Source organism: Trifolium pratense, linkage group LG2 (genome assembly GCF_020283565.1).
Source record: "Trifolium pratense cultivar HEN17-A07 linkage group LG2, ARS_RC_1.1, whole genome shotgun sequence".
Lineage (NCBI taxonomy): Eukaryota > Viridiplantae > Streptophyta > Magnoliopsida > Fabales > Fabaceae > Trifolium > Trifolium pratense.
The window spans coordinates 21,893,131-21,907,664 of NC_060060.1; the positions used below are offsets into that span (position 1 = coordinate 21,893,131).

General features: G+C 34.7%; 1 protein-coding gene across 2 annotated transcripts; it reads right to left on the bottom strand.

The window, feature by feature from the left end:
* Positions 1 to 199: 199 nt before the first annotated feature.
* Positions 200 to 14,263, bottom strand: LOC123906839 (paired amphipathic helix protein Sin3-like 4). 2 transcript variants are annotated; one of them, XM_045956851.1, is made up of 24 exons: positions 13,966 to 14,263; positions 13,584 to 13,863; positions 13,003 to 13,155; positions 12,668 to 12,854; positions 12,467 to 12,565; positions 12,189 to 12,350; positions 11,330 to 11,615; positions 10,730 to 10,866; positions 9,664 to 9,739; positions 9,552 to 9,584; positions 9,140 to 9,423; positions 8,875 to 9,029; positions 6,543 to 6,670; positions 6,212 to 6,466; positions 5,045 to 5,728; positions 4,814 to 4,884; positions 3,349 to 3,876; positions 2,105 to 2,205; positions 1,876 to 2,014; positions 1,634 to 1,786; positions 1,366 to 1,526; positions 1,174 to 1,279; positions 806 to 981; positions 200 to 563 (listed from the first exon to the last, which is right to left on the bottom strand). In XM_045956851.1, exons 2-23 carry the CDS (start codon positions 13,640 to 13,642, stop codon positions 826 to 828), a joined length of 4,113 nt encoding a protein of 1,370 aa, XP_045812807.1. In that variant the 5' UTR covers positions 13,643 to 13,863; positions 13,966 to 14,263; the 3' UTR covers positions 200 to 563; positions 806 to 825. The 2 variants fall into 2 exon arrangements, with proteins under 2 accessions (XP_045812807.1, XP_045812809.1); XM_045956853.1 differs by lacking the exons at positions 13,584 to 13,863; positions 13,966 to 14,263 and adding an exon at positions 13,463 to 13,497.
* Between the last annotated feature and the right edge of the window lie 271 nt (positions 14,264 to 14,534).

Genomic DNA, 14,534 nt, shown 5'->3' on the forward strand with positions numbered 1-14,534 from the left:
GACCTTTGATATTTTTATAGTACCTTCTAATGCCCAAGTAAATTGGGTCAACCATAGCCTATCACGATTCAACTGCCTTAAACAGCTCGAACCGTGGTTACCCTATAATCAAAACACCTACCCTATAATCGAAACACCTTCCAGAAATTGATCGGCAGTTACAGTCCAAAATTGCAGGATTCACAGAATGCTCTTGGCATTTGAAATTGGAGGCCAATTGCAGCCACCAAATGTTCCATAAAAAATAGTCTCAATATCATTGAAGTAAAAGGTAATGTGATATGATAAACTTGAAAACAAAATTATGGATGAATGGAATAAAATATCCTATAGTCACATAACAAATTACACCTATTCACATTCACATTATTGTGAGTCATCACCAGTGTATAATCTCTATTCCTCTTCTCGCAGCACCATGCTTCCCCCCTTCTGTAAACTTTATTAGTTTAACTATAATAAAATATGGTGAATTATCATACATACATACATCCTTCTATCAACTTCTAGGATACAATGTCTTTTACATCTAGCCCTCTGCCAACAGAACTTGAAAAGTACTCCTGAAAGGGACGGACAGCCAAACAATAATAGTTGATTAGGCTAATTGTTCGTTAAAAAAATTCACATTCAATTGAACAAACCAAAGGACAAAAACTTTTAGTCTGTTTGGGAGTTTAGAAGGCGAGGGAAAAGTTTTGAAAAAAAGGAGGGAGGAAGCGGAAAGAAATCAAGAATGGAGGGCTTTGGCAAGTTTATTTTTCTTCATTAAGCAAAATTAAAATAAACAATATAAAATACTTACCCAGCTCTGAATGTACACTGTCATGTCAAGGACAACAATTTGCGGAACCTTGCTACTCTTTTGGAACGAATGTTTGAAGACTTCTCTTGTTCATGGCACGAACTCTTCAGATGCAAAGCTTTTCTTCTGCTTCTAGTCCGAAACAAGAAGTCTTCTGTATCTAAAACGTACGACACCTAACAAGAAGTAACAGGTGTCAAGAAGAAAATAGAAGGGCAATTCAGAAACACAATCCAACACAGTAAGTCATCATAATACTCTAATCCAGTCCAGGTATCAGCAACATGGACAAAATCACAACATTGGGTTTGTATATGAAGAACGACAGAGAAAATATGTATGGTAGTAAATCATATGACGTGTAATACCTTAGAAGAATCGCAAGCTATCTTACACTCGAGACCATTAATAACTTGTAGTCCTTCCATAACCTCACATGAAAATTCATCACTACAGGAATATCCCCGTTTGTTCCTGCAAAAATAAATAAATTTATTAAAGTATTACCTACAAATTGTAGTATGCAATGGCGCTAACATTTCTTCTGACTAATCAAATACCTTTTCAAGAAAATCCCTGAGTAGTTCTCATCGGGGACAATAATGAGGAAATCATTGTTCAGATAGGCTGAAAATTCCGGGTCCATTGACACAGCAGTCACTTCATGCTTATCATTTCCACAATCCATGAGTTGAATAGAGAGTGTCTTTGGTTTTGGTGACTGCAATGAAATAAACCATGTTACAGAACATATAACACCACTTGCTCAATTCCGGAGCAGATTTAAATAGGCAAGAAAGTAAAACTTGAAAGAAAAAAAAAACTTACATATTCAATGCGATATATGTTCTCATCGTGAAGAAGAATACGAGCATTTTCGTGATAAACTATATCGACAAACTTTTCATGTTTTCTTGATTTCTCATATGCATATAGTTGAAGAAGCTTATTATCCATCTCATCACTCGCAATAGCTTGAAGCTGAAATAGGAGTACGTAATTTAAGTGTCAGAAAGAATGAATGGTACCAAAGTTATAGAACGAGGAATTTTTGGCTTTATGCATTTAACCTGTTTAACAAGTTTATATATCAGTTTGTCCAACGTGAATAAGAGATATGATTGAGTTCCAATAATAGCTCGACAATCATCCTCAAATTTGGTATTATCAGAAGAACCATCCAGCAAACTGTAAAGGGAATTCATGAACCTGTAGTATAAAGGAGACACTTAGTCTTGAATAGATATTTAAGCTTATCTTCAAATTTTCAATAGAATGCAACATTTCCAAGGCATATACCTGTCGTATTGATCAGTAGAGTTTGTATCATTTGAAGCCCTCCATTTCCTTTCAGTGGATGTTGAGTTAGCCTTTGCTGAATGTATCCTCTCATACAATGTCTGTCAGATTAGCAAAGGAAATTTTATACAGTGAATATATAATAAGTAATAAAATCTAAAATAATAATACTTTTTTAACAACGCAGTTATTTATACACCCCCAAAACATTGATACACTGCCAATTCCAGATTTGCATAACTGGCATAAAAAGTCCAACTCCCTCAAATAACAAATTCTACAAAATACCCCCATCTCCTAACAGAAAGCTTGCCAGAGTTAAAACAATTATTGCATATCCAAAACACTACATCTTTAACAATATCAGATCATCCTCATCTTTAGTTGCCTTTCTGCCTCGCCCATCGGAGCAGCTGCAGCTTGGTCTCTCAATCATATTTCTCAATCATCCTTGGATGTGAATCTGTTAGGACTTAAGCTCACGAGGAGAGCCCAAACCAAAAGAGTAGTCCATTAGGTGGGAGAGCCACATACATGGGCTTAACTATCACATTGAACAATTTATCTAACTAAAAGTGGGACTCCTAACAGAATCATCCCACCATTCTGGCCTCAAGCCATATAACCAATCTCCCATTCCACCTCCCCAATGTAACTAGAAAATAAGTCCTAACTGATAGCAACGACACATATTCCTGGCCACCTACTCCCACCCTTCATCATCACAACTTTACCTAATGACCATCCAAATTTAAATCTCCGCTCAAAACCCCTTTGTCCTCAATCCATCTTACTCATGGCCACAGAATCATTTCATTCATTTCCCTGAAGTAATTGTATCTCAATTAAGAAAATCAATTTTCCTAAGTTAGCATCAGTTTCATCCACAATTGGTTCAGAATCATTGTTTTCATTGATTTAATCATATAGATATATTGAATAAAGTATGGCCCTACCAAAAAATACACAATAAGGAATCATCTGGTTGGGTTGACTCAATTGGTAACAGATACCCAGACAATTAGCAGAAGGATTTTGAGAGAGAAATAAAACAGGTTACAGGGTAATTTAGACATTATACTTTTAACAAATATTTTTCTAACTTCTGTTTAATTTATTGAAAATAGAATAACAGAAATTAATAATGCTGAATGAAAATTTAACTGTTCTGTTTGTTTAAATTGAAACTACAGAGAAAACCATTTTACGTTTTGAATACCAGAAGGATGAAATATATTTAGTACCTGATGAAGTCTAATCAGGACATAAAAGGAGTCATTTCCATAAAAAACAGGAGAATTCCTGTCTTTAACATGGAACACTGGGGGAACATGCTTTGCCAATGGCTTCACGTTTAGAAGAAAGCGTTCAGAAAATGGCAATGGCGTTCCATCTCCTTCAATGTCATGCGCATCAGCCATTCCTTCAGCTTCACCTTCACTTTCAGCCTTATCATCATGTTCTCCATCCTCATGCTCTTCTTGAGAACCCTCCTCTCCATCAGCAGATTCGCTTCCAGAAACATCAACATTTTCAGAAGCATTTTCACTGTCCTCTGATGACCTCTGAGGACTTTCTTCCCCTTCATCATCAGCATCCGCATAATTCTCTCTCCTGGCTTCTTCCCCTTCAAATTCTCCAATTGGAGACAACTCACCCTCTTCTCTTTCGCTTTTGAACTGTCGATTTGATTCCTCTAGGTCTCTGGAAACTTCAGTGCCTCCAGCGATGGCCCCATTTGTGGATGTACCTGGTCTTGCAGAATCACCACCCTAAGCCATGATAAAGAAATAAACATTCAGTACATTACTTGTAGTGATGCCTGGTCTAAACAAAAATCAGTACATTACTCGTTGTGATGCCAGAGAAAGACAATTACAAAGAACTTCACAAGTGATAGTGCCACAAAACAGTTAAAAACGAAATGATGCTATCAATGCTCTGATTTGACAAGCCAACAACTTATGACAATAGAATGATAATTACCAAGAACTTCACAAGTGTGGAGATCACTTAGTCCCATAAACACAATTACCAAGGAAAATGAAGCTACAGATACATTTATTTGACAAGCTAACAACTTATGGCTTAGCATCTAAGCCTTGGTAATTAAGATATGAGGAATAGTTTCATTGTAGAAAGATCATACATTAACCGTACGCACGCTACAAGTTGGCATCAGTCATGCTATATATAACACTTGACTAAATTCATGTAGATTAAACATCACAGAGAAATGAAAATCGGGTTTTTAACACTATCTCCAGAATTCGTCAACTGACAGCTGATGGCAAAAGCAAAAGTGTCAATTGTAGAATGCTAACAAGAAAGAAAAGATAGCCTCGTCTATAAAAGGCCACTACATTCCCTTTTATATCCACATCCAAATGATATATCATATATGTTTCCATTTAATCCATTATTCTATCACATGCTGTCATTTTATTTAAAACTAGAAGTAGGCATAATAAATGACATCAGTAAACCAAAATTGGATTAGTTAAGGTGTTTTCTCTCGCAGCTCAATTATTTAACCATTTTTACATGAAGGAAGCATCAACTCGTTCAAAGACAGCAAAGATCTTCATTCTGATAATAAACAAAATTTATCACTAAAATGCATCTGGAAAAATTTATCCCTATGATGCATCTGGAACAAGTGCACTTTAACTTGAGCCTGACAAAACTGCACCAAGAGTTATGACGTACCTCTGATGAAGGTAATTCAAGTCCTCCCACGACAGATACATTACCATTTCTAGATGGAGTAGCAGCAAGTCCTTGAAGAAAAAAAGATGTATCTCAGTTCCATTTACTTATCAGAAGAAAGTAACATATGAAGATGAAAGGAGAAAATAATTATAAGGTATTTTTTTTAGATAAATGGTATAGGGGAAGCATCATCAATAAGTATCATTATTCTTGAAGCAAATTCCTTACCTGATGCATTATCTATCTTTGTACTTCCATTACTCAGCTCCACTCCAGATGCTGGTGCAACATTAGCATTCACTAACCGCTCACCAGAGAGATCTTGCATATTGACTCCTGATAGCTCAGTAGGCGTGAATGCTATAATATCCGGGTTACCGTGTTGTGGATTACTGCCGCAAGTTTCACTTTTACGCACAGTACAATCTGAATCAAGGCATTTATCTTCTCTAATCCCAGTATCACCATTTGATTCCCATGCTTTGCTAGAAGTTGACTGATCTAATGGCACACACTCGTCACCATTTCTAGAAGTATTTATATGCTTTGGGTTCACTATGGTAGCGCCAACCCCAGGACTACCATCACTTTCAGCAACATTTCTCCCAGAATTATTCTTAGCCACAACAACATCTTCAGTATCTTCAGCACCCTGGGGCCGACAAGGAACACAAAACATGGATTCTAAAAATGTTGTCCAAACCTTCATAACTTTATCCAACTGTTCAGTTGTGCAAACTTCTCCACACGAATATTTTATAAGCTGATACAAATCTTCATGAATGTGTGGATCAAGATACTCAAACTCCAGGTTTGGAAAAATAGGCCGTCTATTTCCAGCAGCATTTGCAAGAAGAACATCGTCTTCTTTGAGTTTCTTCTCATTGATTTCTTTGATTTCGGCCAGTAAGGCTGTAAATTGTTTCACAGAAGAAAAGAGTCACTAAAAAGGAATAAACAATTGTGTCATGATCACCACATAATATATTAAAGTTGCATTCCACCCAAAGAATGGCATACCACTTATGCGGTAGAGTCTAGACTCTGGAGAAACCATGTTTTGTTGAGACCAAAATAAATAAGTGAACAAAATCAAGCAGAAAGACAGTTCATGAAGAAAAGAACATATTTATATGTTCATATTTTTATTTCGAACAAACCAAATAAAGGTAAGAAAAAACACAAATGTAAAAGTAAAGAGAAGACATCACTCATAGGAAATTTAAAGATGGGTTAACAAAGAAATACACATTTTGGATTTTTGGTATATTAATGGAGACGATGATATTTCACATGATTAAATTTTTGCAGCTTTAACATATACTCAGATTCATTCACACATTAAAAGCCTCAGGAATTCCATGTTAATAAATAAAGTGAAAAGTTATCTATTACCTTTGGTGCTCAAACTTTTTGTGTCCTGCTGCTTAAAGTAGAAGCTACGATGATCAAGAGATTTGTGATAATTCTTGGAATATATTTCAGCCCATACTTTACTGAAATCAGCACGACATCTTTCCCACTCTTCTTGTTTCTGCTTCAAGCGTGTTAATATCACTGGCAAAGCTAGGGATGCATTCTTCTTTAGCACTTCCAAGGCATCAAGACCATGGTCACCATATATTCGTTCAATACACCTGAAATTTAGAGCTAAAAAAACAGAGAAAACCGTGTCAGACTATTGAAAAGTTCAAGAATCACCTTATACTGCATATCAATTGCATACCTGTTAAGTGCTCCTCAATACGAATTGGGCTGTCTCTTCTAATTAGATTATTGTTGACCTTTTCTAACAGCTCTTCTACTCGTTTAGTTGTCACGTTTACAGATTCTAACAACATATCAAGTTCAAACCTGCCAGCACAGATTAACATAGCATCAGCAGGAGCGAGAGATAGACAACTTATGGAAATGAAAACTATTAATCATCCCAGTGATGTCAAAAAAATAAAAAACAGAACAATTTTGCAACCATGACTATAATGGAAACAATAAAAGATAAATCCATTGTTGTCATGATCACAATCATACTAATAGGATTGTTCAATCCTAAGATTTTCACCAGGCTATTTGTGCTAGATCAGTGCCTGGATCACATGTGTGAGTTCATGGTGGGTTCACCGATCATCATCAGAAAATCGGTGAGATAGTCAACCTTTAGGGATCACTGACAAAAGAAATACCAGGATGGATTCTGCAATGCGAATAGGAAAAAGCCCTATTCCTCCTAAATTCATGACCTGTTCAACAAAAACCCTCACCAGTACAGCTTCTTAGATGCTGCCTCTATTTCTTTGCCATATCCCTCTCTCAACCGCGCTTCCTCCATCCCTTCTCTCTTTCAATTTTCTACCTCCTTCTCTTCACCTCCAAGAAGAGTAATTGTGCTCCCCCCTTCTTCTCCTTATGGGTTTCCCCCTTTCCCTTAATTTTTTTCTTGCCTAACCTCGTCCGTGTCTTTTGTGTACGTGTGGTCAGCTTCCTATGGGAGAATATTATTTTATTCTTTTACTTCTAATTATTTTAAAAAATAAAATAAATTACTTCTAATTATTTTTTTTAAAAAAACTATTAGCAATATTTTACAACCATCCCCTAGGGGGATTCGAACTCAGCACCTTAAGGTTATTATATTTTATAGTATTTTCAATAAAATTATACTTTTTATAAAAGGTAAAGTTTAACTGTCCTAATATATATTCTTTTTTGGTACATACATTCCTAATATAGTTGGTCAAAAAGAATTCACTAATATTAAAATTCAAATGCTTTTTTAGGTATTAAATATTTATGTAAATGTAAAAGTTCTGAGAATGAAAAAATATTAGCTTAGTAAGCTAATTTACTTGGTCCAAAAAATTTATGTTGCATGGATACAAGGAATGGGATTAGATTTTAAAGGAAAGGACGTGACCAAATTGATTTAAGACTTATATTTTAGAGGAAAGTGAACTTAAATTACCTGCATAAAAGACTACAGTTGGTACTGAATTTCCCGATTAGTAAAACTTAGTCACTTGACTTTATAATAATCTTTGTAGAAAAGAAATAATTTGAATACACTATTACAGAGATTGTCTAAATAAAATACAATTTTCACTAATTTACTACATCAAAAATCATTATAGAATAAGGAAATATATACAGGGAAATTAAGAAGAATAGGAAGGGAACTTCTTTTTACTACTCAAAAAACTACTTTAGGCATATGTGTCCAGTAAAACAGTCACTTGACTCTACTATCTTTAGAAAATAAATTTGATTATAGATATTATGTAACTACTGCATGAAATTTTCCCTAATTTACTACATTAAAAATCATTCTAGATTCAGGAAATATATACAGGGAAATTAATAAAGTGGATATCTACATTGCAGAAAAATACAGATGAATACTTGAATAGAGAAAATATGGAAAGAATCCACAACGTAATAGAGAAAGTACTAACATTATCAAGAAAAAGAAGGGAAATACCTACTTTTTGCTACTTAAAACTACTTTAGGTATGTGCCCAGTACGTACCACAAATACCTGAAGTGTATCAGGTGTGTGCAATAGAGAAAGTACTAACATTATCAAGAAAAGGAAGGGAAATACCTACTTCTTGCTACTTAAAACAACTTTAGGTATGTGCCCAGTACGTACCACAAATACCTGAAATGTATCAGGTGTGGGTACGTACATAGTAAACTTTAATTTTAGAGTCCCCATGCTTCATAGTCCAAAAATCATATTTTAAAATTTGAAAAGTGTTATATAATTAGTAATAAATAAAATTTTACTATGATCTTGTGTTCACTTATGATTATGAATTTTCAATTTTAGTTTTTTATTAGTAACAAGTTTAGTTTAATGGTCTGATTTAGACGTTATGAACCTTACATATATTTTTTTATGCATTTTAGGTAGAATTGTACCATCCGTCGTACAATCCTCCAATTAACGATCTTTAACATTCCCTCCCAATCCTAGGTAGAATCTCAATTTTGAGATTATTGGACAAATCAATAAAGAAAGTGTTGTGAAGGGTAAAATAATATTATTGGCAAATTCTAACCTGTCATCTTCACATCTAAACAAACTCTCTTCATACTGATTTTTGCGCATATGTTTAAAGGAATAATCCTCACTTCCTGAAGTGACCGACACCCAGTGATCGTTCAACACTTCCGCACCAAGTTCTGTTCTCTGGCTAGCAATAGGTATTGGATACTGCATAAGCACATAGAATAGAATACTTATAAGAACACAATAAGCAAGGGAACTGACGAGATTCCGTTAGAATAAGATTAAATACAAACTGGCAAGTATAGAAAGAATACATTTTTTGGTAGGAGACGGTAACTGGGAGTGCATTGCTCACAGTTAGAAAGGTCCAGCTCATTTATTGGTTTTGAGAGATACTTATCCTTGCTGGGATATATAGACATCTTAGAACCTGAAACATCCTTGTTGGAAATTGTAGTAGATTTATCCCTTTCTCGGGATTCACGATCTCTTTCTTTCATCCCATCATCCCTGTAACGATCTTTATCATAACCCCTATCTCTATCCCTCCGTTCAGCCTTCATTGGTTTCAGTCCATTTCCTTCAATCCATAAGGACTCTGATGAAAATAAGTCCAAAGGTCATTACAAAAACATAATGCTGAAAATGATCATATGATCCCAAATCAAATTGCATAAAGATTATGAGGGTAGCCACATAACATTAGAGAGAAAAACATTTACTTACTTTTATTCATGACACCAACAAGGAATCCACCATCTGCATTACAGGACCTGATTAGAAATAACTTAAAAAAACTTTTACTTCATACAAAGCAATACATTAGTTTGAATGTTACCATTTTTCTCAGCTTGAAGCAAAAAATCATTAAACCCTTCCATAAGATCTGGATACTTTCCCAGTAAATCACCCACCTGGAAGAAAAAGCCATCAAGAATTAGCTATCATATAGCATATACCTTGTATAGAGTGTTCTTCAGGAAAGTATAAGTTGCATTAAGAAATACAATGAAAGAAGATAGAGCTGATCATAGATTGATAGGATTATTCAAAAAAAATAAATTAATAGATTGATGGGAGAAAACTTTAGTTACCTCCAAGCACAGATAAGTTACTGCATAGATTCATCTATTATTTCCTATGCAGCATCCTATTTGTACAATTTTTTACAATGGTCTTCCATAAATATATTGATAACCTTTTCTATTACTTGTATTTTTTCATTAGAGAACTCAGTTTAAATCAAGTGAAGCAAACTATTGAAGTGAAGCATTGACAATAGCCCTTCTATAATGACCAAAACATTGCTATATTTCCAGACATTGATGTAGACATAGACTAGTGAGAGAAGCAATCTCTCAGTCTTTAAGGAAGGCACTTATCCTTTCCAACTCCTGCTGGAGCAATTTGATTTTGTACCCAATGCCAGAAAGCAAACTTACACAAAGGTACCACCAAGGTTATTGGGGAAGAATGCAAAATGGAAGGAATATATTAAAAGTATTGAAATATGATTCTCATTATTTTTTGTGCTTCCTACAGTGAACAATGCGCTTTAGGCAGATGTATCAAGCCCAGTCTTGTTGGTTAAGTTTTCTGATTTCCTATGTTGTTGGTGATGAGATTTGGGAAGATGGTTTTTAAGGATGGTCGTGAAAGTTACCGACATAGTTTTCTATATTGTTATGGTATGGTCCCTATCAATTTTACTATCACATTTTTTATTTAAGGAATTGGTACCTATGTTCACTACGGAAAATCAACATAGCCACACTAATTACAGTACCCATAATTGAAGAATCTGACATGAAAATCAGTAAGTAACTAAGAAAAAATAATATATATATATATATATATATATATATATATATATATATATATATATATATATATATAAACTGTACCAGTGACTGCAATTCTTGTCGAGTAATAATTTCCCTGCTGTAAATATGTAAACACTTCAAAAATTCCTGGTAGTCATCAGGATTTCGTAATCTCTCTTTGACTTCAGCACAGAAAGCTAACTCTTGACTATACATACCTGAGATGACAAAATTCAAGATGCATAACAAACTACAATAAGAATGGTAGGAAATAAAAGCACCAACTGTTCAACAAAGAACAGACCACCAAAAATCAAATTTGGAATAAAATAATTTTCTACCAGTATGCAAAACAAGGAGAATATTTTATATAATAAATAAAAAAAGTAATATCATTTGCAATTATGGATAATCCTATCGACAAAAGAAATGCTATTTTCATAAATATTCTAGCATTATGATAAGTTGCAGAAAAGTGATAATTTTTTTGCATAACACATAAGTTAATGAGCTTTTAAGTTCTTACAGTTCCATATTTCTCCATTTATTTATTTCCCAAGTGAAAATGAAAGCATATGTTTCCAAACATTTTACATCATGGCATTAGTTAGGAAAGGTAAAAATATACAAGATAAGTTGGTAGATTCAAGATCAACCATATTGATGACATAGGGTGCATACCAAAATTTTGATCTGCATGAAGCAATGGTTCAGCTCCTGAGTCTTCAACCTTATGATCAGATTTCCGTTTCTGGGATAACCGTTCCCTATCTCGACCCCTGTCATGCTCATAATCTCTATCATTTCGTTCTCGTTCTCTCCTGTCTCTATCTTCTCTGCGGCTCTTTTCCTTCTCCACACGTCTCTTATGCTCCTTTTCAGCCCTGAACAAGCGTCCATCATGCTCTGGGTCAGGACGGTCAACACTGGGGTCACGGTCACCGTGTGAAACAATGGTCCTTTCTCTCTGGCAAGCAGATAAGAAGAATGTTAGCTTGATGACCAACTATGAAACTCAGAGGGGGGACAAAGCCAACTAAGGTAGTCAAAGACAAAAGGCGGGCATTTAGGCCTTTGAAAGTTTTAACACATTGGGGTGGAAGTTGCAAATACTGACAACTACACAAGCATAACATCATTTAGAGTAAAAAATTAAATGATAAATACATTCATTTACAAAACCCTAGCCTGCTGGATGATAAGAGTCTCGAGCAGTAAACAACAATTAATATATTTCTTAACATTATAACTAATTTACCCAATTTAACATTCTAGCATGCACATTAAAAAGCTGTCACTAGATTTGTTATAACTTATAGCTATCAATAATGTGTTAAAGCCATGCCTCACATGAACCATAAATTCCCTAGAGGCATGCACCTCACTGAAAGAGTGGCTATAGTGCCTATATAGCACCGTTGCGAAACGGAATTTGAACAAAATGGCTATAGTGCCTACTACAACACTGCTGGCACATCTCAGTTCAGCCTCTTAGGTATGCCTTTCACTACAGAAAGGGACATAAGAATTGGAGACAAACCTTTTCAACATGCACTTGCCGCACTGTTGGCATTGCAGAGCGCCTATCACGAAACACAGAATTCCGAGCAGCAGCATGAGTAGAGGCAGCTGTGGTAGCGTCAGGAAGAAACTGAATAAACCCGTCAAGAAGATCTGGGTGGTCTTCAAAGAGGGCAGCAACCTGAAGAAATGCAATTATGATTAAAATGTGTATCAAAGGAATATGTCGAATACTGGAGGAAATAGAGAAAAATTTGCTTAACTATAATACCATACACATGAAGAGAAAGCACATACCTCCTGGTAGACCGCGTCGATAGACTTATTTTCCTTTCTGTACATATTCAATATTTCTAGAAATGACTTGTAAACACGATCATCGCCACGAAACCGAGTCTGCATGAAAAGCATCCATTAGGCTCAAAAATTAAAACTGCTCATTCTAAATGCAAACAAATCTGCATGAAGAGAACCTGTCAAACTCAACAACACTTTTACCTTTATCTTGTTCACATAACTCATAGCTTCATCAAATTCAACTGGCTTTTTCGGGTGAGGTTGCTCATCCTCTATCGGAAGGGTGATTTCATATCCCTTTGGCAAAAAGGTGTTGAATCCTAATATCAAATCTGTGTGACCTCTAAAAAGATCCTTCACTCTAGCGATGACACCCACAGTATCAATTCTACAAATGCACCAAAAGGAGAGACAAATCAATTACAATTAACAAATTCAAAATCCCCTCTCCCAATATATATATATAAAAATACATAATTTGGGTCACCAAGTTAGGGGTTTTGATGGAAGAAGAATGTGGTACAACATGATCATACCTCTGTCCTTTAAACTCTTTCATGACCTCCAAAAATTCATCATATTTATCCCTCTTATCTTGAAAAATATCCTTTACTGCCTTGAGATACGCTAAGGCATCATTAGTAGTCAGTTTTTGACCAGCTCCATTCATCATCTGAGGTTGCCCAGACCTACAGTCCAATAAAAAACAAAGTATTACATTACCAACACAAATAATCAAAACCCTAACCAGTAAAAGTTGAAAATCAATCGATCAATAGAACGATCCAAACACTATTGCTGATAAAAATTCCATCAAAAAATAAAAAATTTAGGAAAAAAAAACCCTAAACACTTCAACTTTACTAAATCCTAACCCTAGAGAAGATATTAGGAAAATGAAATACTAACCATCTAAAAAACTCCATCAATTTCACATAAGAACACGAAAAACACAAAATTTCATCACAGCAATAACCAAAAAAACGAAAAAATTACCACTCAATTGAACATTCAAATGTCTGATCAAGCACAAAAATTAAGGGGAAAACCAAAACGAAGCACAAGCAGAGTCTAATAAACAGAAATTGAAGAGAGAAAAATAAGCACATAAACTTACTGTTCTCGTTTGAGTTGAGAAGAAGAACTCGTGAAACCTTCGTCCCGTAACCGTTTCATTCTATCAAAACGCAGAAACGACACTTCTCAGTTCTCACCACTCTCTCCTTCTTCAACAACGAATTCTTCGTTTCAATTTCGATAATTCAAAATTTCAAAATTCTCAACAATTTCAAGCAGCTTATACAAGAATCAGAAACGATAATACTTCAGATCTAACCGTCAAAAATCAACGAGAAGGAAGAATCACTTCGAAGAGATCAACTTAACAAAGCCAAATCCTGCACAAAAAATAATAATCGGAAGTTAAAACTTAAAATTCGCATTACTTCAATGTAAAGCAACGTAACGATGAATTCGAAAAGAAAGAAACCGAAATTTACACAGAGTGATCGTGAAGTCTTCGAAGTGATGAGTTTCGAGAAAATTCCGAGTAACAACAGAGAAAATAAAATGAATTTTTATATTTTTAATTAATTGAGAAATTGCGTTGAATAACAGAGATATTAATCAATCCTTTGTGATAATTCTTCTTCAGAATTTGTCAGCATTGAATTGATGAAGAAATCACAAAGGTTTTTGGTTTTTCTCAGTGAGAAAATTTTCTCTGATTTTCTCGGCAAAATAAACAGAGCGCATAGAAGAGACGAAGAAAATAGAGAGAGTTCACAATGTGGGTATATATAGCAGAACGGGTGTCGTGGCGGTAGTAAAAAATTTGACCTTTTTCTCCCGGTAATTTCTACCTTTTTACCGGTTATAAGTGGTTAATTGTACGGTCCAAAAATAAAAGTGGTTAATTTTTTTTTTTACGGCAAAAAAGTGGTTAATTGTTTTTACCTTTTTTGTAAAAGTGAAAATTAGGGCGGATCTAGTTTATCTAGATCTAGATTTTATAGTGTGGGTGTGTTAATTTTTATTTTAATGAGGCTAAATTGATTGTCATGTTTTG

Coding starts and splice junctions, on each gene's coding strand:
- LOC123906839 (XM_045956851.1), bottom strand. CDS start 13,642: ATGAAACGGTTACGGGACGAAGGTTTCACGAGTTCTTCTTCTCAACTC. Junction 9,424..9,551: donor TGTTGGTGTCATGAATAAAA/GTAAGTAAATGT, acceptor TATTTTCATCAG/AGTCCTTATGGATTGAAGGA. Junction 1,280..1,365: donor TCAGGGATTTTCTTGAAAAG/GTATTTGATTAG, acceptor TTATTTTTGCAG/GAACAAACGGGGATATTCCT.